This window comes from Fusarium vanettenii (genome assembly GCF_000151355.1).
Source record: "Fusarium vanettenii 77-13-4 chromosome 1 genomic scaffold NECHAsca_1_chr1_3_0, whole genome shotgun sequence".
NCBI lineage: Eukaryota > Fungi > Ascomycota > Sordariomycetes > Hypocreales > Nectriaceae > Fusarium > Fusarium vanettenii.
Genome location: NW_003315881.1, coordinates 2368087 through 2392168, shown reverse-complemented (window position 1 = coordinate 2392168; position 24082 = coordinate 2368087). Strand labels below are relative to the sequence as shown.

The following is a 24082-nucleotide window of genomic DNA, read 5'->3' as shown; positions in this document are numbered from 1 at the left end:
ACCGTCTTGCCACTCATTAACTGACAGACAATAGTGAAAGGGGGATACTCTCAGTGAGATGGACTGTCAGGAGACAGGGCCAGCCCCTGCTCGAGTCTCGATAGACGGCAGTCAACCTGGCACCGCCATGCCTTTGCGTGATAGCACACTCGGCATTTGTCGAGCCTAACGACGCGGTGCGGCGCTTGAGCTTGGCCCCCTCGTTTCGATTCAACGACGTGCGTTGCAGGTTCAGTGACTTATACAGTAGTTCAGGCCGCCATCTCTGGCCGGTTCGAACGGTCGGTCACTGGCGGGCCAGCATTTCCATGTTTCGAAGACACCGTCATGCTCGCGGTGCTTCTCATTGGGGAGACGAGGTTCCAGACCGCCAACGTGTGAACCCATCGCCAGAAATGCACAATGACTGCAGCGAGCGTCCTCTGCACCAATGCCCGCTGGGTGCCTCCCTCCCTGCACCCAAGATATGGATCAAGGACGCCAGCTGCCCAATGGACGCACATGGTGTTGAGAGCTCTGCCGGGACGTCCCATCGGTGACTGGTGGTTGGGTCTAGCTGCAGTCGGGTTGCCCTCGTGAGCTACGACAGCAACACCAAGACGTATGTATGCATGCTCACTCTAGGATTCCAAGGAATGCCTGGTTCTGTGATGCGCAGGAGAGGCGAGGCGGTCAGTGCAACGGTTTATCATGGTAAGCGAGCGAGCCGCGGTTGATGCTATGCTCATGCTGATGCTTCTGTCAGCTTTTCTTTCTGCCTGTCTCTTCGCCTCGCCTGAGCCAGGGTAATTAAACGCAAATTTCATTTGCATTTGACGAACGTGTCGAATTCCCACAACGGGCTGCAATCATTGTGAAACCCGCGTCGAATTCCCCACTTAAGACCACGCTGATTTGTTCTTTGCTTCTTCCACTCATTCGTTCTAGTGTCTAGTTCGAGACCTACTTACCAATCGAAGGCGGAACCAGCATTAAAAAAATCTCTTCATCAAAGATCATGAGGCGAAAAAAAGGCCGTTGGTCCGTGTTCGGTACTGTTCGGCCGGGACTTGTCGGCGTGGAATGTACATGCACACGGAGTTTTTCTAGACTCGTCTCGGCGCGGCGAATGTGGGACGATGCTAGATGCAGGCATTGCCGGTGTGATCTCCTGATGTTTTCAACCTCGAATGCCGTTCGCCGGTTCTTCCGACAAGTCCGCAAACGGACTTGGGTGATCATAAATTAACAAGTTTTCGAGCCTCGGCTAGTGGACTTGAATTACAGTAAATGACTCTCTAACTAGTGATTTTTTTTTTTTTTTTACTTTGACCCGTAGAGCTCGACCAATAATGGATCGAGTCGAGAAGAACACACGAGTTGCCCTTGAGAGTTGCACACCTTGAACCCTTTTGTCGACTTGGCCTCGTGTCGGCCACGTGGGTAGAGATGCTCCCGGCTGCACGACATACACCCTGCTTGCCTTGCTTTCTGCCATCCGCTGTCATAGAAGTGAAAGGAAAAAAGGTTGATATGGTTCCCGTTTCTTGGTGGTACTCGCGGTTGTCCTAGTGATTGCTCTATCTGTGACAACTATGAATATGCAGTGCGAGGTTGGAGTGAGGTCGTACAAGAGACTCTACTCAGGTGCATGTTACACCATCGTCTACCGTCTACTGAGCCTCGAACAAGGTTATCTCTTTCTTGACCTGTTGCATAGAGTCTGAACTTTGAAGAGATAAAGGCCCGTCTCTTTAGCCCCCACTGTTCGTTCACTCAGAGATACCGCAACCAGCCGCGATCGCCGTTGATTATCACTGCATGAACTACGGCGTGGATCTCTATTAGCTCTATCTTGTTTGGCTGACGATGAGCCGCCGACTAAGCTTACACAGGCGCAGCTTTGATCCCGTGAAACTCTATGTAAAGATGTGTGTGTGGTTCCCAAAGTGTCATCTACTGCAGAACCTTTTCCCAGCCATCAAGCATCCCTTTAAAAGATACGTCGACCTCTTGTAAGCTTAAGCTATGATTACATACTGTGCCGAAACCTTGAGAGAGGAGCGTTGCTATCGGCGTCATCAGGTTTGGTTGGCCGTGTCCTGCAGGGTGGCTTGGAGGTTCGAGAAGCTTTAGGCGACCTGCATCGAGTGGGATATTGGAATGGCGTTTTGGAGGGTGAGAGGATGGACGCCAATCGTTTGAGCCACCGGTTGGAAACTGACATGGCGGGTGAGGCTTGGGGGTGGTGACTGTTACATTGATGTGATGATGTTGATGTTTGGTCTTGGTGGTTGGGATGTTGGGATGTTGGGATGTTGAGATGTCTTGGTCAGGGAAGAAGTGCACGAAATGGCAAGAGGCTGGCCCATATCATTATAATGACGATATAAATAAATATAAGTATCACCTGGATATGTTAGGTAGTATTATTTATAAAGTGCAACTTTGAATTGTTGAGGCTGGGAATATCATCATGAGCCTCTAGGGTGGCATCACAACTCGGACCTCAACACTGGCCACCTACTTGACCAGGCAACAAAGGGGACAAACATTAGAATTAGCTGGCAACATGTCACAAATTCACGGGGCCTTTCAAGTTATGTTATGTGATTGTATTCTGACATTGATTGATACACATCGTAATATCTACACCCCATCTCCCTCTCTGACCTCGTCTACCTGCCCTACCACATCCTACGATGCTGGCCTCAACCCAAAATTCCACTACGAGATGCAGGCCAGATGAATTATCCGTCGAGATCCCCTTCTCGCCCCTGCTCAAATCGACTTTTTTTAATGCACTCCATCCGCTCGCGACCAAGAAAAAATCACCACCAACGCCATGCCGCCAAATTCGAGAGACCAATTGTCATCGGTCTCGTCGCGGTATCAAAGCTCCGGGATCGTAGCATGCCCTATAAGAAAGAAAATCGCCCGATCTCCTCGCTGGCATCCAACTCTGAATGTAGCCCCTAACCACTACTAGACAATGGCTATAGGCTCGTGACACCAAACGTTCCGAACGGTCGGTCACCTAGACGAAAAGGGCACATCAGTCGTGCCTGTCACCGTGACCCAGTAAACACCATGTCTGTCGTGTACTGGAACTGCACCAGAAAGACACTCAGAATCGTCTCTTCTGACCGACGCCGACGCCGTTGCCATTGCCATTGCCCTGCCGAGCACTGTTCTTGTACCTAGAGAGCTGCTCCTAGGCAATCTTTGGTGCAGGTACGGGAGTCACCTTTCTGCCGTTGGGGGTGGCAGCAGCCTTCTTGCTCTCCTTGCGCTTCTTAGCTCGCTTCTCCTCCTTGACCTGGCTAGGAGAGGTGGCCCGGGCGGGGGAAGAGTGAGGAATCGAGGGGATAGGCACGGCAGACTGGCGAGGGGTAGGGACAGGAGTTTCCTTTCTGGCGCTAGGAGGAAGGACGGCTTCAGCCTTGGCCTTCTTGGACTTCTTGCTGGTGCCAACTGCGGGAGAAGCGGTGGCCTTGGGGGTTGGGGTACCCGCCACTTGGCTCGAGGGGAAGACGGGAGGAAGCACGGGAGTCTGCTTGCCGGCCGCAGAGGCGGGTTCAGAGCCCAGGTCGGGGCTGCCGGTGCGTGTCGTCTTTTGCTTCTTGGACTTGCTGATGGCCGACTTGGACTCCTCCTTGAGCTGCTCCGTAACAGCAAGTGCGTCGTCCTCAGAGGCCGTGTGCTTCCGCTTGCCCTTGCGGTTGACTTCGGGGGTCGCCGCCTCGGCGGTCAGGGAGCTGGCAGGCTCAGCAACACTCTCGCCTCGCTTCTTCTGCTTCTTGCCCTTGGCAGAGGTCGAAACATCCGGGGTATCCTGTGCAGCCGCATCCTTGGACTTGCGCTTCTTGTCCTTCTTGGGAGTCTTGGTGGACACAGTGGGAGCCTCGGTCATCTCGACATCCTCCTCCCCAGCCTCATCATCTCCAATGGTGCCCATAGGTTCGTTGACGCCAATAGGTTGGTATCGAGCCTTCAGACCGGAGGGTTGCGCGCGAGGGGTGTTCTTGGCAGCAGGTCCAACAGTGCTGTTGGCGCCGAGCTGTGTAATCTTCTTGACCTGCATGACTTGGCCGACCTGCTTCGAAGCTGCTCCATACATGTTAGGAATCGAATCGCATCGAGAGTCAGTGAACGGCGAGCTTACAGGAACGGTATTGAGCGCCATCGGACGAGGGAATCAAGATTTGAATGTTGCCCTTGGGAGCAATGCTTTCGAACGAAACACCATACTCCTCGCCGTCATGGGAGAAGACGCTGTTACCCGACTGCGATTGGTTCATGGGGATCTCAAGGTTCTGAACGACCGAAATAGGGACGTTGGAAGGGACCGTGAAGTACCAGAACTGCTTGCCCTCGAGGTTGGCCTGGGTGCAGATCTCAGCAACGTCCTGGCCGCTCGCACCGTCGTCGCCCTTTCGGAGGACAAAGTCGGGAGCGATGAAGTTGGGAACGGCGGCCCGGCTCTGGACCTGGCGATCTTCGATATGCATGGACTCGTCAACCATCTCGTCGTCCGAATCCTCGGCTTCGCTAGAGGAGGAGCTGTCCGACTCGGGAGCGGCGGTCTTCTTAGCAGGCTTGGCAGCTTGCTCGTCGTCGTCGTCTTCGCTCTCACTGTCGCTAGAATCGCTAGAGCTTGTAGAGGTGGTGGGAGCGGCAGCCTTGCCGTTGACGGTAGGCTTGGCCTTGGTGTTGGGTTCGGCCTCGCTCTCAGACTCGCTGGACTCCTCGCTGCTAGACTCGGCGGCAGCCTTGGCGAGCGCATCAGGCTTTGCCTTCTCGGCCTCGCTTTCACTCTCGCTTTCCGACTCGGAGGAGCTGGATGTGGTGTCTGAAGCCTTGGCGGCGCCGTTTGTCTTTGCGTTTGCCTTGTCCTCAGCTTCGTCCGACTCGGATTCACTGCTGGAATCGCTGGAAGACTTGGGCTCGGGCTTCACAGGAGAGGCCTTCTTGGCAGAGGTTGCGCTCTTCTTCGACGCATTTCGCTCGTCGTCGCTGTCGGCGATCTCGTCATCTTTGCTGCGGCGACGGGAAGGGGTAGAAGCAGGCTTCTTGGTGGTAGAGGGAGCGGTCAGCTTGCGCAAGAAATCGGCTTGGGTGTCTTCGCCGTCGCTGCTATCACTGTCACTGTCGCTAGAGCCTTCCTCTTCATCGTCGTCATTGTTTGAAAAGATGTTGTTGGGCTCAAAGGACTTGGCCTCCTTCTTGATTGCTGCGGCGCGAGTAGCAGGACGTCGATTGTACTGTGCCTCTGCAGAGAGGCCCTTCTTTGTATTCTCGATGTGCTTGCTAAGCGAGTGTATCTTGAAGGGTTCCTTGGGCGCCATCTTTGGCGAGGTTTTGGGGGAGGATGCTCGCGAAAGAGGGTTCAATTGGTGAGAAGAGAGAGGTTGATCGAGGTGAAGATGATGCCGGCGACGAAATTTTGGGAGAGAGAGGATGCGCTAGTGGGGCACCCACTCGAGACGCGACCAGGTCGTGTAAAATTTTGGCGCTTATCGATAAGACTTTTTTGGTCTCTGATTCACTGTCAACCACCTCCAGCCACAGGCTTTCAGGCACGGCATCTTAGAATACAAGATGATTACAAAGTTGTAATATGATCATATCAGGATGTATACCTGTGCTTTAGAACCCTCTATGTTCCAGTAATTATATCAGGCGAGAGTTCTCTTTATATTGCACCCTGACAACATCTCCATCATGTCATCTCACAAGAAGCGGAGGATTGATGGTGTTGAGACACCCAAGCGTAGGTTGACCTTGCAATTGAGCCATCACTTACAGCTCTAAATATGGCCTGACACTATTCAGCTATGAGTGCTATAAGTGCTCTCGCCGCTCGTCGTCGCGAAGCAGCCTCGACTCCTCCAGCTACACAGAAAACCCCAGAGGCCAACGACGACGATAAGCCAATCGTCACCACCACCAACTATTTCAGCCCCCTTCGAAGAAGCGACAGCCAAAATGGATCCTCGCCAACTCCTAAGAAGAGTGTTTCGAAACCTTCACGCCAACAACGAGTTACTGACTCGCTTGCTGCTCATCCTAAAGCCACTGCGCTGGCAAGGTACACTATCCGCCTTTGTTCATCGTCAACATCGCTCATCGATTCTCCAGCAATACTCCGGGTACTACAACTCCCGAATCCACTGTATCTCCTCAACGTGTGATTCAGTACTCGTCTTTTCGTCTGTCGAAACAGAACCACCGGACCAAGTCTGGGGGCGTGGTAGACCTGCGGCTCCCTAACAGCGAGGTATGTGCTCTATTTGCGAGTCGAGAGACTGAAGCCAACACTAGCAGCGGTTTATGGTGATTGGGAGCTTCGGAGTTCGTGTAGTTCAAGGTGAGGTGACCTTGGCCGGTGCCACTCTGCGTCCCTCAGAGACAATCGAATGGGTTCACGCTCCTCATTGCCATGCCATTCCGGTGTTGAGGACTACGGAGAACACGAGATTGGAGCTTCATCCAGATTCAAATTCGCGGGGCCTACGCCAACTTAGTCGCATCTCTCCTCTATTCAGGAGAATGTGGAACGAACCCTCTGAAACAGGCTCGGGGAAGAAAACTTCAAGGGAAGCCACTTTCCAGATTGTGAGTTATTGTACAGTCTCTAGAAATTCTCCAATTAACAGATATATCCAAGATATGTACCTCGGAAGATGCACCTAAGAAGTGTATACTCCAGGACCTGGTCTCCCCTCCCGCATGGAACAAGAAGCTGGCTTCTTTATTATCAACAAGTCGCAAAAAGCCCTCTCTTTCAACGCTAGTATGCGGCCCAAAGTCGTCAGGAAAATCTACATTTTCTCGACTCTTTGTGAATCGACTAGTAACTGACCGGCCCCCAAGTCATGCTCCGAAGAGGGTTGTGGTTCTCGACCTGGACCCAGGACAACCGGAATATGCGCCAGCAGGGACCCTGTCACTGGTTGTAGTCACGAAACCGAACTTGGGTACACCTTTCACACACCCTGGTGCCAATACTCCCGCCTTTAATATTCGACGCTGCCATTCTATGGCCTCTGTTACCCCTGCTTCAGACCCAGACCTCTACTTGGCATGTGCCATGGATTTGTTTGATACCTACCGCAAGGACTTGGCCGACCTGCCACTTATCGTCAATACTCCCGGGTGGATTCTGGGAACGGGCTTAGATCTACTATCAGAACTGATCGAAAAAACGAGCCCAGGGGAAGTGTTATACATGTCAGAGGAAGGCCCTTTGGAGACAGTTGACGCCTTACGGGCTGCCACAAAGACAGCATTCACAGAACTTCCCTCCCAGCAATCCGAGTTCACTTCTCGAACGGCCGCACATTTGCGAGCGATGCAGACGATGTCTTATTTCCACCTCCAAGAAATGGCTACAAGCTCACCAGAAGGATCAAAACTAACCACGTCAACAAAATGGAACCCGTCGCCTCTCTCTTGCAAGCCTCCATTGCTTGTCAAGTATTCATCGCCAACCCGCGGAATCCTAGGCTTTTTATCCTACGACTACCAATGTCCCCCGGAACTGTTGGCAGATACAGTAAATGGTCTGGTATTGGCGGCAGTGGAGATTGAAGATACCAGAGCTTTCTCTGGATTTTCGTCAGAAAGCTTATCGAAAGAGATCAGCCCCAGTAACATGGACGTTGATATCGGTGGCCCTGTGCCGCTCATCTCCACGACCCCCGAAGGCCTCCCGTTTATACCCAATTACGACGATGCCGCTTTAGATCCCCGGCACTCTCGGACCATTGGACTAGTCCTTCTACGGGGCATTGATACCAAGTCAAATGCCCTTCAACTGATCACTCCTATTCCTCTAGAGGAGTTCAAGCGTGCTAGGTCACAAGGAAGGCACATAATCCTGCTTCACGGTAAATTCGATGCTCCGAGCTGGGCATACACCGAAGACCTCTATGAGAAAGCGGGTGCGGATGAGGGAAGCAACGATGTGCTTGAAGTTACGGATGAAGATACAGAAGACGACAGCTCGGATGCTGAGCCGGAAGCGGCAGCGAAAGTCAGTGACTTGACAGAAGTTCCCTGGGTAGAGATTCTGAAAGGGAGCGACAAACGGCCTGTAGGGTCTCGAGTATGGAGGGTGAGAAGGGACCTCGGTCGCAACAACACAGGAGACTAGTTCCACTCTCATTGGCAACACGCTTGCTTAGAGATCGGCGATGCTGATGGTGGGCATCAGACCGTTGAGGGTGGGCCGCCAGCATCGGAGGCAGAAGCGTGGTGGAGACTGTTCGGAAAATTATACCATGTGGCCAACTCGGCCGGGGGAATTGTAACAGTGATTTGGCTTGGAATCATTGGCCAGAAGGTGAAATATCTGCTTGAACAAGCCATGGTTGGACCCGTAGGGCCTTGGACATGTGGGATATCCCCCACCGACAACTTGGCGATGGCCGCACCGTTGGGATCAGCAACATGACATTGCGATGCTGAAGAGATGGGAAAATGACATTTGCATGTTGAATAGTTGTACCAATGGTACCGGTGCTGTTGATCGTTGGAAACCCTTCACCGACTATGCTCATCTAATGCAGGATGTTGATCAGTACAACACCATCTCCAAACTTCTGACGAGAGAGAGCCGACAGGACAAGTTCTTTGCGACCCAGTTAAGAGGACAAAGTGTTTCACAAAGCGGACATCTGCTTAAGTAGGCTTATGCACGAATGGGCTGGTTCTGACAGGACAAGAGCCTGGATATGCAGCCGTGGAGCGGCTGACAAGGGCCCAGCATGAGATTGTATATGAGTCGTCACTTTGCCATTACAGCACGCGGGGCTAACTTTAGCGCTGAGAGATCAGCCGTCTTAATAGCGTGATGGATGTCGCAGATGGACGTTCCACTCGAGACTGTTCTTTGCTCTTTGCCCGTCCCAAGTCCAAAGCTGAGAACCCTTGGCTGTCGACTTGGCATGAGTTGTGGATGCTACGAGAGAGACGGGCGTTGTGGCGGTTACACTGTGGACGCGGGAACTAGCTAAAATCAGGCCATTTGATGGATTCTAGACTCGCAAAAGATGCCATTGTCTACTAAGACATAAATAATAAGGCCATTCGTGATTCCACCATTGTTTGAGATGAGTGATTTCCCGTCTCTCACTCTTGGATCGTCTTGGTCTACCCTTGACTGACCTAGTTAGCCATGCATTGGTTAGGTAGGTTACATTGGATCTAATGCCAGCCCAAGGCCACTCTGCTGACCATCGATGACCTTGCCATAGACTCCTGGCCTCGCAAAGGGAGACACAGGCAGGCACGCGAGGAACCGGCTGCATGCTCGCCCCGCTTCCCAGAAATTATGGCCTGACCCGATAATTGTCGGGGTTCTGGGGGTTCTTTCGGACCATTCTGTCAGGATCCTGAGCGCTGAGGGCTGCGAGAGATCGAGATGTGGTGCGTTTGCTGCGAGCCTTGTGGTTCTTAACTACAGGAAGCCCGCGCCTTCCTCTGACCACCTGAAAGAGAGGTGGTTTCCCTTTTCTACCACAACCTCCTGCCCTACCTTCCTCCCCACAGAACCTCGCCCCTTGGGAAGGAAGGAGCCTCATTCTATCTCCAACTCGAGTCAAGTCGACTTGGGCAACGATCTTCAACTCTCACCTCTTCTATTTGTTCTCTCTCCTCGTCGCCCCCAACAAATGGTTCGATTCTCCACCGAACGCCCCCGTATGTCCCAAGCTGCGTGTCGCCAATCGAAAATGGTCATCTGCATGCGCCCTCTTGCTTGGGGGACGGAGCTTGAATGTCCAAATGTACTGTACACTTCCCTTGCGTACAGTACTTGACTTGGACGTCTAATGCTTGCACGGCTAGAGAGCCTCGTTCAAGTCCGGCTGACCGGTGCTATGCCTCGGGCTGACTACAGAGTAAGACCGCCATGTACAGTCTGAGACCATGGCGCCTAGGAATTGCAGCAGTTCAGCCCAGCTGCATTGTCAAGGAGATGGGGTGCAAAACTCTTCAGGGCCCCTGCCTCCGATAGGGCAACCATCCATAACTTCGAAGCGAGTGATCCACGGACTCTGGGGGGCCGGCTGGAGCCGCCGAACCAGCCGGGCTGGTTACGGTGCTGTACCGAACCCTTCATGCTGCGAAATAACCTACAGACGCAGCAACCGCTACACAGCGACAGCGGCAAGTCTGTACTTGCACAGAGGTCCTGACCTCGAGTCTACACAATGTTGTGCGAGTCTGCGGCACAGCGGCATCCCGTTACCCAATGGCAATCCTCATCGACAAGGTCTCGAGTCCTGCTGAACTGGAACCCCAGGCCAGAAAAAGCACTGTGCAAGCGTTTGCCTCAATGTTGCGGACAGAGAGTATGGATCACCATCTGGCAACAACCCTGACTCCTCCGTCTTCAGAGGTATCCAGCCACGCGTGATAGCGTGCCCCCAACCGAGGCCACCGCAACGGCGCGTCGTTACTTGGCACTAGCTTGAACTTCGAGACCAAACATCACTCATGTTCGAGCATGGAACTGTTCCACCATGATGACGTCCGGGAGCATGGCTGGGCGCGTTGTTGGGACATCTCCTATAGGACCGGACGACAGAGACGTGCATGGCGGTTGGCGGATAACATTCCCCGCCTGGCCCAAAGCTGCAGCAAAATGGGTAGTGGGATGAGAAGGACCCTCGAAAGGAGAAGCTGGAACGATGGCCTGGCCGATCTTTGAGCCCGCGCGAGCTTGGCGATCAACGACTGTGCGAAAGACGCCGTGTACCGTTCCAAGGACAATGCATCTCCGGCGGCTATGAGGACGGTTGAAAGGGAGAAGATGGGCTGCGGCTGAAGTGCTCGATTGGCATGCCCAGGACCGGTCGACGCCGGCCACGATAGCGGGGGATCATTCAGGGTTGGGGGTTGAAGACGCCGGAACGAGAAACGAGAGACATTGGTGGATCTGTGCAACGAAACGACATGATGAATTGAAGTTGGATGGATGTGCGGATGTGCGTGAGGGGCGGCTTTTTTCACCTTTTCAGTCCTTGTTCAGTCAGGGTCATTCCCCGGAATCGACAGAGGCGACAGGCTTCAGGTTTGTGTGTCTGATGGCCAAGCAACCATGGGAATCAACTAACTGGGTTTGCCACAATCCTGGCCAGCGCTTGGAGGCTGCAATGTTTGCTTCGTCTGCTATGCTGAACAATTTTATGTTGTTGCGAGGAACAATGCTGACCAACGAGCTGCCTTGGGTTTCCCGAGGCTTGGCTCGATAGCGCTGGACAAGCGGGACTCACTCGACGGGAAGAGCCGTCAACACCGGTGACGAGTTGGTGGAGGAGTAGACGGCGAGGGATGCACTGGGTTGAGGTTCTCACAATGGAGTGAGTGAGCATAATGCATCCATCTTGCAGTCTTACTTGCTTGGTCGACTCGCTCGCTTATCTCCTTGGATCTTGCTCATCCCAAGCCCCAGGCTCAATCAACAGGGGCCAACTCGACTCGCCTCGGCAAGAAATTGGCAACCCCCAAAACGCATCGATGCATCTCTTTCCCGTGTGCCACCCACCTGATGGATCTGCAGCCGGGCTGATGCATCTTAGCAACGGTCGATTAGTACTTCTCCACTTCGACCCATCACCAGCTTATTTGCCTTGACTGCCCGGTCCCTGGTGGCCATATCACTTTTTGTGTGCCAGGCCAGACGTTCTCCTCGCGCTGATTCCTCCTACGACGCTTTCTCCGCATCCTATCAGCCCACCTTCATCGTCATTTGGCTACTCTAAACTCAACTTCGCTTTGTTCACGTCCAAATCGACACAAACCATCAACTCGTAGCCAGCCAGCCAGCCAGCAGCCTCGTGCATGCGTCATGGGAGACGAAACCCAAAAGGAGAGCAGTTACCGGTCGGCGTGCACGGAGTGTGCACGCCGTAAGCAAAAAGTAAACCCGCAAACATTCCCCCTCCGCCTTTCGTTCCCATGTTCTAACCGTCTACCTAGTGCAACCGCGAATGGCCTTGCAACCATTGCCAGAAGCGCAAGGTTGCCGATAAATGTCGCTTCAAGGACGCCAATCACCCTGCTTGCGAAAAGGCCGCCTCGGAGAACCTGAGGAAGCGTCGACTGAATAACGAAGGCAGCACCGAGTCAGAGGATTTTGACAGTGAGGATCTAGATGGTGATGGTATCGATGCTTTGGGATATATGCCTGGCCATGTGCTCTTTGGCCTCACGTCTCAGGCCGAGGTTTGCGTCCCTCCCCTTGCCATGGAGCATGGGCTTTGCCAACTAACGCGTTTTGCCTCCTCAAGATCATCAAGGCATCAGCCCGAGAGTTCTTCAAGGACCCAAAGATCTTTCCGCAGCTGGAGCGGGCTCTGCAGGTTATTCCCCCAAGGCCGTACACCGGTAAGCACCCCATTGCACCCTCTGGTCGAACTCCCACCTCTAACGCGGCCACAGACATCCTTGTTCAGAACTTCTTCAACAATGCCAATTTCCACTACTATCTTATCTACCCGCCTTCCTTTTTGGAGCAATACCAGTTGTGGTGGGCTGCCCGCGGTGATAACCGCCCCCTGAGCGTCCAGTGGACCTCCCTCCTCCTCACGGTTTGCGCATGCTCGGCGCAGTACACCGATATCAACTTGCAGAGGAAACTCGAAGTTGACCTGGGTGACACTATCCAGAGGCTGACGGAGCAGTATCATGAAGCTGCCCGTGAGCTGGGAAGCGCCGTCCCCATTGGCTACAGCCACCTTAGCAGCGTCCAGCAGCTCCTCCAGTCGTGCTGCTGGTACAAGTCGGAAGCTCGCTTTATCGAGTGCTGGCATGTCCTAAACTCGGCTATCCGAGAAGCTCAGGAGCTCTGTATGTCTTGAGGTTCTCACACACGTTGCCGGCTACCAGCTGACGGTTTTTCTCAGCCATCCACCAAGAATCAAAGGCCGATCCAGTACCAGAATTCGAGCTGGAGATGCGACGGAGACTCTGGTGCGTCATGGACACATTCGATTGGTAGGTTTAAGTTGTGACAACTCCTTCTGCTCTCCCTGGTTGGATCTTGGCTCATCTCTCTAAGGCAAATCTCGGGTCTTCTAGGCAGGCCTAAGCTCATCGACCGAGCTGACTGCGACGTTGGTCTTCCAGACCTCGGTCTGGAGGGGACGCCGCTATCACCCCTGACATACATGAAGCTGCAGTCGAACCTGATTCGGCAACTGTTTGGTCGATTTGGCCTCACCAAGAATGTTGTTTCTACAGAAGATGTCCAGGAATACCAGCGAATGATTGAGGCATGGATTGAAGACTTCCCTGCTCCTTTCCAGGCTCACAACCCGGACAAGTCCTTGGATGCATCGTACCCATGGATTGTCTTGCATCGCCACTACCTCCGGACAATGGCATTTTCTATGCTGCTCGACCCAATTCGCGTCTTCCTCGCCCGGCCGTTCACCATTCGCTCATCTGAGGCTGAGCTTCAGATCCGTAGCGGTGGTATCAACTACTGCCTAGAGCTTATGGTGTCCCTACGTGGATTTTTTGATTACGTGTACCCCCGCGACGCCAAATTCCACTTTGTCTTGTTCTGCATCTTTGATACGGCGACTGTTCTCTGCTCGGCAGTTCTCCACGATCAGTATCACACCATTCCACGTCGGGAGGATGTCTTCAAGGCCATCGACGAGGCGCATGACATGCTGCAGCGTCTGCGCACCGTGACCAAGTCGGCCAAGACGTCGTTTGGTATACTGAACCGTATCGTTCAGCGCCTACCTCGAACAGTCGTTACACCAAAGGTGGCGACGGGTAGCCCTTCGAGCAAAAAGACACGTCTCGGCGAGGCTGCGGCGTCGCCCCAGACGGTTTCTCACGAGAGCGTTTCCGCCTCTTTCACGCCCCAACCCACGACGACCATGGCTACATCCATGACATCGATAGCGACTCTTTCGTCTGTTGGTATTCCTGCCTGGTCCGGTTTGCCTAGCGGCACCAACAGGGATGCCGCTGCTGGTGTGGATGTTGCACCCACCCCCTTTATCGAATGGCAGCCACAAGTACCCATGCAAGACCCAGCCAACTTTCCCAACAGTCAACTGCCTCCCTCGGATGCGGTTTTTGCCAGCATCTCGGACGAGGAGCTTGGAGAGTTGGCAAGCCTCTGGAACTACCAATCCCTTGATTTTAGTTTCATTAACCCATAAGTCTTCCTTAAAGGCGGGTGAGGGCTATGGAGATCATGGGTCCATGGTCGAAAAACTTCACAGGACGCAACAAGTTGTGTTTTTTCTACTCTTCATGTTTTTCCCTGGGAAAAACAGGCGCTGGGTGTTGACGACCCTCAGCCACTCAGACACAACATTGCCTATTCCTTGATCATGATGGCATCGCTGGTGAAGGCGGATGGTTACACGCGTACGAGCTTCCCTGCTTTGGGTTGTGCTAGACGTGTCGGCCTTGGAAGGCATGATGCCGGATTCATGGTCAAAGCAAGCATACCCAAGGCTGAGTGGTGGAGGGGAGTCAACCAGCTGGCACGGGTTGATTACTGAATGATTATGAGCAACGCACAATGAACGGCAACGAGTCATGAGTCTATTAGGGCGGAGTCTATTAGGACAGCGGGCGTTGGCATTGGGGAGAAAAGGTCGTGTATGCTATTATGGGGAAACTTCCTCGAGGAATCGAAAATGTGATATTTGTCCCGTTGGGATCTGGCGTTGGGCATCTATGGATGAAGGTAGATTGCCACCCGTTGATCTGTGGAGAGTGACATTTACTGACTTGGGGCGGTCTCTACATCCCCGGTCGACCGGCCGACCACGTATCATCCATCGTGGGATGCCTGCAGCATGAGACACGTTGAGCCGCAGATATGAGCAATGCCTTCCTTTACAGCCGTCTTTTTATTCTATTCTGTCATATGCAACATCTATACTAAGTCATGTAACGTAATATAAGCATTCCAACATGAACATTTCGCAAATACAAAACCATGACGGGTCGTCCCGTTTCAGAAACCGTAAATTACCAACCAAAGGGCCCTGGGGTTTTGGAGAAATGAAATGGCGTCGTAGCGTGATGGTCAGACATCCGGGGGTTCAACCCTGGCGCCTTAGGCTGGATCCAGCCATGCAGTCGTATTGGATAAGAATCCATGAACAGCTCTGTGCATGATGCGGAGACAAAGTGCGCGATCGAGTGCCTCTCGCGGAGTCTTGAAAGAGGCGCCAAGGCATAGGCAGCAGGGCGATAGTTTGATGGCGAGGCCATCGACAGTGGCAACGTCGTCTCGAGCCAACCATTCATTAGTCGGCAGGGGGCCACTTCCAAGGATTGACCTGTCGTTTTGGCGAGGCGGCTCAGTGTACTCGTGTCTCGATGGATCCTGGATGTGCCGGCGATGCAGAAGCAGCTGTGATTGGCCAAGTGTAACCCAACGGTAAGTGGTCTGCGGTGATAAATACTGAGCGCTGCCCCCCTCTCCTTTAGGCTTTATCCCTCGTTCATCTGAACCCTCGTCAATGTCGGTTCGATATGGCATCGTATCGTCGCAACTCCGTTATGAGAATGACGCCGTGAGAATTGATGGCAAGATCCTCGTCGCTCGACTTCCCGCCTTATCATCGACACAACATCGTTTGGCAGCCGTTGATTCCCTGCCACACTCCTGAAGCTCATGTAGCAGCCTTGGCTACAACGACATCGATGACGATCCGCGCCCAGGACAAAGAGCCACTGGTCTCTCGTCCTGCTTTGACCAGGACAAAACCAACCCATGAATCCTTGAGTTTGATTCATGGCATATGAGGAGCCATTGAGTAGCTTCATCCCACCTGACACGCTCATCTCACTCATCCCGCCCATCCCTCTCTCCCCTTATTCATTTCCACGTCACAAGGATGTGTTCTTTGAAAACGAGACATGCCAAAAAAGCCAAACCCAAAACAACCCTCCCGGTCTTTCTTAGCCAAGGAAAAAAAGAGGAAAAAGCGAGAACATCGAGGATACATGCTAGATGCGGACGTTTCATCATGCCATGAAGGATGATAAGTCATCATCTTCATGCATCATGCTGCGTCATATCTTGGCTCTCGTCTTTCGCCCAGTGGCACCTTGGCCTTGAAGCCCTGAAAGCAAAGAGCTTCAAACATGTTATAACAAACCCAGAGGGCAAGAAAAAAAAAACGAGGGAGCGGCTAAAACAAACAAACAAAGAAAACTGATCCGCCGCGTTTAAGAATCGAATAGGGACCGGCCCAATCAAGTTGAAGTCGAAGTCGACGCCAACCAACACCCTCTACTACCCCAAAGGCATACAGCCATGAAGACGAGGATTGCGAGGGCTGGGCGCCAGTGATTGCTTACTTATGTTAGCAGGGACGACATATGCCGACATAAGAGAACGCTGACGAACCAGACTAATCAGGCTGCGAACCGACTGTGGTCAAGGGCGACTAAGCCTGCGCAACATCACCCTGACCAGCTGGCGGTTGGTACGCTGCCATGCTTGCCTCGAGATCTCCAAGGTCTGCTTCAGCCTGATCGTTTCCACCGGGACCGGGACCTTGATCTTCGACGCGAGCATAGATCCGAGCAAAGACGTTGTCGTGAGAGTACCCAGCCACTCTGGCCTCCGACGTGCCATGTTGTTCTGCGGGCCGAACGTTTGCTGCAATACTACGAATACCATGCTTGTTAGCAGCCTGCAAGATTATGGCTAGTCCTAACGACCTAAAGACCTATCGACCGACCGATCGCTGGTTGAGCGAGGCGACTTACTCTGCGGCTGAGCCCTGTTGAGCATCGACAGACGACATTCTGTCCGTACGATGATAGTTCAAGGGCTTGGATATGGAATGTCGCCGACGAGCACGGTGGTGAGGAGGTGGCAGGCGGTGGCGGAGTAGCAAGTGGTTGAGGGACAGGAAGAGGAGGAGGAGGAGATACCGGGCGGCGTGGTGACGGTGGAGGTAGCGTCGGGAGCGGCTGAGGAGCGGCTGGTGGTGGTGGTGGGACGATGTCGTGGGTAGGCCGGAGAGGAGTGAGGCGGTGGGAGAAGCTGAAGCAGAAGAGGGGATGGAGAAGGGGAGGAGGGCGAGGGCGTTCTGGGTACAATGGTGGAGGCGGAACCGAACGCAATCACGACGCACTCAATGAATGAACGAAGCGATCGATCGATACGAACGACCGACGAGAACGAGGACAATAAGCTGGCGCCGAAGATGGAAACAACGGATGTATTGAGAGTCTGAGGAGAGGAAGGAGTATAGTATATGGTGAGGTAAGCTCTCGGTATTGTCGAGGTCTGTCTCCGTACGCTGGTTTGCGGTGATGCAATGCGGCCGTTGGTAAAGGCAGGTAGGTATCGGAGCTGGGCTTAGACTCCCGACAAGTTGAAGCGAAGAGACGAACAAGTAATGTAAAAAATGGTTGTAGAGAAGGCTGAAGAAGGATGGTAGGCCGCGATAGTAAAGAAGTCAGTGGGGTCTATATACTTTGTCGCGATGGAAAGTGAGGAAGGATAGAGCGAGCTCCAAAATCTAGGAGGGTCGAGCAATGATGGTGTTGGAGGGGGGCCCAGCGCAGACAGACAGACAGGGATTCCCGCACTTTACCAGGGCAGGGACCGGGGGTCCACCCCAACCCGTCAGGGCGTGGGACAACTTGGCCGCAACTGCCCTACTCGGCACCTCCAAGCTTACCTACCTAGTTATGGACCCTCGTGGGAATTTGACGCCGTGGTAGGGCCCGGGTATTTGGAAGTGTTGAGTAGGTAGGCTTGGTGTGTGCTAGCAATTCGTCGGTGTGAGAATTTGACATTCGGGCTGCCTGGTGCCAGATCTCGCTCGCGGGTTGCTCTGCCTGGGGTTCCAATCTGAGCGACGTCCTTTCCTGGGCTGTCCATAGGTACTGGATTACTTACCTAGGTACCTGCCTAAGTATCTAGATATCCATACAAGCGACAGATGCAAGGCTATTGTAAACCTTTTATGTTCATCTGACTCCTAGGTAGCCTGTATTCTGGCAGTAGGGAGGTGCATATAATTGTAGGTATTTCCTAGTGATCCCTGCATTGGACAGGTGGTTCACTCTCCCAGTCCTTCCAGCGCAAAGACCCGGCGGTTTGGGATCCGTTCTCCTTGTACTTTTGTACCGTGCTGCCCCGTGCCAATCTTCAATCGGAATGGAATGTCTGCTCGCTCTTCTCTCTGCCAGGCATTGCCCATGATAGGTACGCTCATCCCCCAAGTCCAACTGTCCAGCAGCCTCGGCGGGCTGGCACCACTCCCCCTTTCCTGAGCGCTTGCACGCCCCGGCGGGATGATGGCATGGGGAGTGGATATCATTCTGCTTTGGCGCACACCCAGACAAGCTACGTCGACGAGCTGCCCATGCCCTCCTTCAATCTTTCTTTGCTCCTCTCACCATGGTGGTGCCAGGGGGGTGGGTTGTGGGGACTCAGCGCCGATCCTCTCTGAGTCTCCAAAGCCGCTGTCTTGAGCCCTCTCTGCTCCATGTTCGCTGGCTTACTCGACTGCATCATGGCCCGGGACCGACCCTTTCCTGTGAGCCTGGCCTCCACTGGCTACTCGCATCTCCCCGTCTTAAAGAAAAAGAAGGAGAAAAGACACCGAGGCTAATTCCATCGAGTACACCTAGAACAGGCCTGCCCTCCCTGTAATTATGCCGGCTGCCTTCTGAACCTATGTCGTCCACGCAAGGTTTGGCAACGCCTTAAACAGAACGGTTTGGCTTGCACAGCCACAGCCACGCTTGAGCACCGCCCAACTTGCTTCAAGTTTTGTGCCATTCGACTGTTTCTTTTCACTCTAACCTCGAGCTGACCCCTCAAGAACCAGAACGGCACACTAGAGGCAGAGATGCAGGAATACCTTGTCAATTGATTCACTGACTTAAGAAAACAAGACCTGATCTGCCATTTTGCGTATCGCCCGCATCTGTGGCTGGTGTCCCTGCTATCCCTGCACACCCCCCTGCCCCATGCATTTTAGATCCATACGCGAACTACCGGTATGATGCGGGTGTGGTAGGGGTGTGTCCGTCCGAGACTGACCCAGAGGGACGGAGGAGGCTTCGAGGCCTCGCGAAAAGTCTTTGGACCGGAAGACCTGTGCATCATTCTTGGAGGGATGCCAAGGTGCTTCGTCAGCGCGCGGTTCTTCTATCTCCCAGTATCGTCGCGCTTTAGCTTCAGAACATCTGTGGCCCTAACCCAGCTCGGGGGTCGGACCATGATCCTGGCCTGCCAGCTTGAGTACGGAGTACATACAGACCGTTGCTTCTTCAGCGGCAGTCCATCCGAGTCCAAGTGAAGTGAGCCAGCTTCTCCTCACACACTCCCTGCCAACCTCCACACCCGTGATTACCATCCCCTGCCTGCCCTAAGTCAGACTTAGATCCAGTCTTGGATCGAGGTGACGAGAGTACTCCAGCAGATTTACCAATGGGCCTTCTACGCAGAGAAGCAGCGCGTACGGAAGACGCTTTTTTGGTCAGTTCCCTCACACCCCTCTTTAGACGTCCTTCCGCCGCTTGGACTGCTGGGCGCCAAAAAGCGCCCCAGACGGCTTCGCGAGAGAGCGGGGCGGCTCAAGGCTCAGGTAGAGGAGGCTCTTTGACAGCTGCCAGACGCTCAGTCTGCGATGTGATGACGAGATCTTCCGCGTTGGCAGCTTCAGCAGCCGTGCCGCCAGACACTGGGATTGACTTTGCCTCAATCCCATGCGCGCGAGTCTCCCTGGTCATGCAGAGACAGAGCTTGTGTCCGTGGATGCTGGTAATGTGAGACAGTGACCCAATGGCCCGTGGCCTGTGGCCTGTGGCTCCTTGACACGCACCAGAAGGCCGGGCAACATAAACCCGACATTACATCCATCGGGGAGGAGAGATGAGCTTATGAGCGCAACCCCGTGGGGAGAGAAAAAAAAAAAACCGGGTGCGTATGTCTGAGAAACGAAACGTCTGGCGCTTTAAATCCCTGTACAACAACTACCCAGTTACAGTACAGGGATCTTGCTGAGCACGTCGGCATCACCGGCCAGAGCTTTGAGCTTTTGCTCCCCAGCTCCCGTCCCGCCAGGGCTGCCGTTGCCCGGTGCCGTTGCCCGGTGCCAGGGCCCTGTGGCTGGTGGGCGTTCCAGTGTGGCATAGAAGCATTGATCTGAGGGGCGATTTTGAGCAAACTGGTATCGCGCACAAGTAAACAAGTTCCTGGCGTGTAAGAAGGGTGTTGTAAACGTGCATTGACAGGCTCGTCAGAGCTGTGAATGTCCATAGGAAGGATGGATGAGTTGCCGTCACGCAGTGTGGTTCTCGGGGCGCTGTGCTCGGTATCACGTCTCACTAAACAGCCGTACAGGGAATGGATGTGGTGCGGCTGTTCGCCTCTCAGTCAACTTAACGGCTGCGCATAATGAACCTGAGCTCAAGACTCTTGTTGGAACGTGCGGTGTCGATATCAATGACAGCGACGAGGCCTTCACCTGATGGATTTGATGAGATAGGGAGACGTGGCCTCAAAAGGCCAAGTGCCCTTGAACAGAACCTCCTTTGCCTGTGCGGTAATCCGCACCTACGGCCTTCTGGAAAGGCAACCTGACGGGCCACGCATGTCACCTGGCCAAATAGCCAGCCCACGAGTTTTCCATGGAACGACTCCCATGCTCTCTGCGCCCGCTCTTGTTCCGACGCTATACCTTCGACTGAGCTTGGACATCGATTGCTTCTTTTCATGGGATTTCCTATTACGGCTTCCCATCTGCACAAGTTGCCAGGGATGGCTTCCGGGGATGACTTCCGGGCCCCATTGCTCGTTGCTTCCTGCGCTTCTGCTTTGCGATCCGACTGCTTGGGGCATGTCGCTTGGGAGGCGCCCTCTCGTACATGCGGTGGCCAGAGCGTTCCCGGATCGCCAAGGTGGGATGAGAAAGCCGACGCGGTGGATTCTTTGCCGTTGGTGAGGCCGAGCAAGAACAGCGCTCGTCCACGCCGAGACTGCCAAGGCAGAATGGATGCCAAGTAGTCGAAAGCCCACACCCCCGCGAAACCACAGGACACGATTGTTGTGACGAGAGATCTCGACAATAGCCCATAGTTCTCGCTCACCCGTGCCCGCCATCGGTCGGGAGTTCAGTCGCTTCAAGAAAAAGGAAAGCCGGCCTCTACCTGGACTAAAAATAAGGCCTGCGTGGCCTGGCAGTAACGACGCTACCACCGACGCTACCACCGGCCCCAGCAATGGAGATCCCGCTGTCACTTTAGGGCTGCTCTGGCGTGTGTGTGCTCCTGGGGTATGGACAGTACCGTCCCTAAGCTCAAGAGTACCAGTGCCCATCCAGCGGAACATTCACAGCATGGCCGAGTTTGGGTAACATTTACAGGAGCCTTCCACCGACGCGGCGCGACGAGGCCAGTGAGGCTTTCGTCCTTTCCCTTGGCACACACCTGGGGTCCTTGGATGTGGACGCCTGAGACAAAACATTCATCTGTCCTTCGAGAAGAAACAGGGGTTGGCGCCAAAACGCAGGCGTTGAGCGCGACTGCAGAGCAAGCCCGACGCCGGCACCATGGTGAAGGTGACTGGGGTCTGGTGTTTAGGTAGGTGGGTAGGTAGGCACGTAGGTTGCAGGCCACCGCCGCACCCCCTGCGCTCTCTGCCGTCGAGGGGATCGAGGACAAGGCAAGGCACAGGGCTGCCCTTACGGCTGCAAAGAACAAAGGTCTCGGCAAGCGAATCTGTGTTCCAGGCCGAGATGACGCTACTTTCGCCGCCGCCATGGCCAAGACATTTTTTCCCTATTTTCTTTTTCTCGCTGGAGTTGGGCCACAAGTGGTGCCCTTCCACACGAGCACACAGACAGACAGACACGGACAGGCACACACATACACACACACACACACACGCGCCATCCATCATTCATCACAGGAGAGTGAGCCGGTCCACCACGGCCAACCATCAACCCCCTTTGCGGCCGGCCTGAGGCAGCCTCATCGTCGCGATGGCCACGTCAGTCTTCATCTTGTCAATTTCCTAGGCCCCGCCTTGGTGATGGTGGCATGGGAAAAGGTTGGCATTCCGGAGCCAGCAGCTAATTTCCTCTTGACTACTGACCCTAAGTGAGATGCCGGTTTACAAGCAGACCACAACGGTGGACAGGATGACTGGCATGGGAACGACTACGGCGATGGCACTTGTTCTCATCTGTGAACAGGAATTATCCGACAGCGCAGACTTACGTCAAATTGGATACCATTTGGGTAGGCTGCCAACGTCTCTGGAAGCCTCTGTAGCAACAGTACTACTAATATTCAAGAGGGGGCAAAACACCAAGCGGTGTGGCAGGGGAGCTTTCAGATGAGCGCGAGGCGCCCTAGCTTGGTGGTACCTGCGTCGTCGGTTCCCGCTTCCAAGGTGCGGGTGGGAAAGCTTGGATGTGGGCGGAGGAGTCTTTAGTTGGCCTTCTGGCTGTGGCGGATGTTCTAGCTCGGAACTAGAAGTCCTGAGACGGGCGCTCATGCTGTCTTCAGCTCGCCACTGACCAGGTCCACCGATTGCCAGCCCTTGCCAGCGGCCCTCGTCACAAGCATGGTCCAGGCGCTGGCTGCACGTAATGAGCCTCTCTTGGGCTTCTGTTTGGCTCAAGCACGGATCCATTCCGGGTCGGCTTCCCGACTGCCTTATCACCAAGCAGCGTGCTGGTGCCCTTGAGACTTCTTAGAATGTTTGCGAAGAGAGGTGATGAAGCGGATCTGCTCGGTCGAGAGATGGGCGCTCATTACATTATTGGGCAAGTTCACCGATCAAGTAGTTTGACGCCGATGGCAAATGGTCGTGGTATCATCGAATTTTAGAAGGGAAGGAAACATCAGGTTCGTCTAGGCGACGGTGAATTCACCAGCGTCACAAGCTGGGGGATCGCGTCCTCCCCCAAAATTTGGGGCTCCTTCCTTGCAGAGCCGCAGGATGGGCCGCCCGCCGTAAACGAGGCATCGGAACGGAGCTAGACTGAGTGGGGCCGGACGGGGCCGTAGGCCGTGCAAGTCGGGCCAGTGGCTCCCCGGCTTCGGCGGAGGCCGTCCGTGAGCGCACGGCTTGGGCCCAGCCGACGCGCAGCGCTGGATTGGCTTTTAAATGAGAAAACAGACTCTTAGAGAGGGAAGAAACTAATCTGGCGTGTTTCTCCCGCCCCCCCGACCGACCCTTTTTCTACTTTGACGGCTGTCGATCACTTTGTGGTCAATGGACGCCCTTCCCCCCCCTTGTTGCGCCGTCGCATTTCGACACACGCCCCCATCCCCTCACACCCGTAGCTCCCATCCCCCAGCATCATCGCAAAGAGCCCTCATCCCGAACACGACGCTCGACATAAAGCCCAATCAGATGGCATCTTGCGTTTCGGTGGTGTTTTCCCGTCCATGACCCCGCAGGGAGGGGAAAATAAGCAGCACATACCTTTTTTTTTTTTTTTTGTGCATGGACGCGTAGGCCAAGTAGGACTTTTGACTCATCGTCCGTTTGGCCGGCCTCGGGCACGAAATCGCCGCGACGAGCACCCATCTTAGGGCGTTGACCAGATCACGAGAACAAGGCCGTCTGAAGGATCCAATATCGGAACCCTTAAGATATAGAGGTATTCACTGAACCCAGACAACATCGTGCGGGGTGACCAAGTATCCATTTCTTTTTTCGGGCTGGCCAGGCGAGTTTCTGTTTGGTCGGGATAGGGCGCGAAAGCGGTGTGATTTTCATGGGCGTGATTTCGGGCGAGGAATCTGTTCGAGAATCGATTTCGGGGTAAATAGCGTCTTTGAAGCGGGAGCGTGAGTGGACGGGATGGGACGTCGAAGACGGAGAACACGAGAGCAGGCAGAGTTTCTGTAGGGCAAAGGCTCCTTCTATATACCTACTACGTGCCTGGCGCTGATCCGCAACGGAGCCTGAACTCCGTCGGTAGATATGCAAGCTGAGAATGTGTTCTGTCGCATTTGCGATGGGTGTCTCGATTGAAACAGCCATCTGTGAGATTGATTACTGTGGCTGTGAGTGTTTGACTAGGCTCTCGGCCGTTACTGACTGTGAATGTCGTGCATT

General features: G+C 54.1%; 3 protein-coding genes across 3 annotated transcripts; 2 read left to right on the top strand and 1 right to left on the bottom strand.

The window, feature by feature from the left end:
- Positions 1–3193: 3193 nt before the first annotated feature.
- Positions 3194–5419, bottom strand: NECHADRAFT_98869 (uncharacterized protein; the record flags this gene model as incomplete). Its single annotated transcript, XM_003053622.1, has 2 exons — positions 4145–5419; positions 3194–4086 (listed from the first exon to the last, which is right to left on the bottom strand). The coding sequence occupies exons 1-2, from the start codon at positions 5325–5327 to the stop codon at positions 3194–3196; spliced, it is 2076 nt and encodes a 691-aa protein (XP_003053668.1). The 5' UTR covers positions 5328–5419.
- Positions 5420–5703: 284 nt separating this feature from the next.
- On the top strand, positions 5704–8137 carry NECHADRAFT_90213 (uncharacterized protein; the record flags this gene model as incomplete). The annotated part of the gene is made up of 6 exons (XM_003054350.1): positions 5704–5752; positions 5815–6070; positions 6121–6259; positions 6307–6597; positions 6650–7599; positions 7633–8137. 6 exons carry the CDS (start codon positions 5704–5706, stop codon positions 8135–8137), a joined length of 2190 nt encoding a protein of 729 aa, XP_003054396.1.
- A 3699-nt stretch (positions 8138–11836) lies between these two features.
- On the top strand, positions 11837–14701 carry NECHADRAFT_103177 (uncharacterized protein; the record flags this gene model as incomplete). The annotated part of the gene is made up of 7 exons (XM_003054349.1): positions 11837–11908; positions 11968–12213; positions 12279–12375; positions 12430–12841; positions 12914–12988; positions 13049–13918; positions 13967–14701. 7 exons carry the CDS (start codon positions 11837–11839, stop codon positions 14169–14171), a joined length of 1977 nt encoding a protein of 658 aa, XP_003054395.1. The 3' UTR covers positions 14172–14701.
- Positions 14702–24082: the final 9381 nt, after the last annotated feature.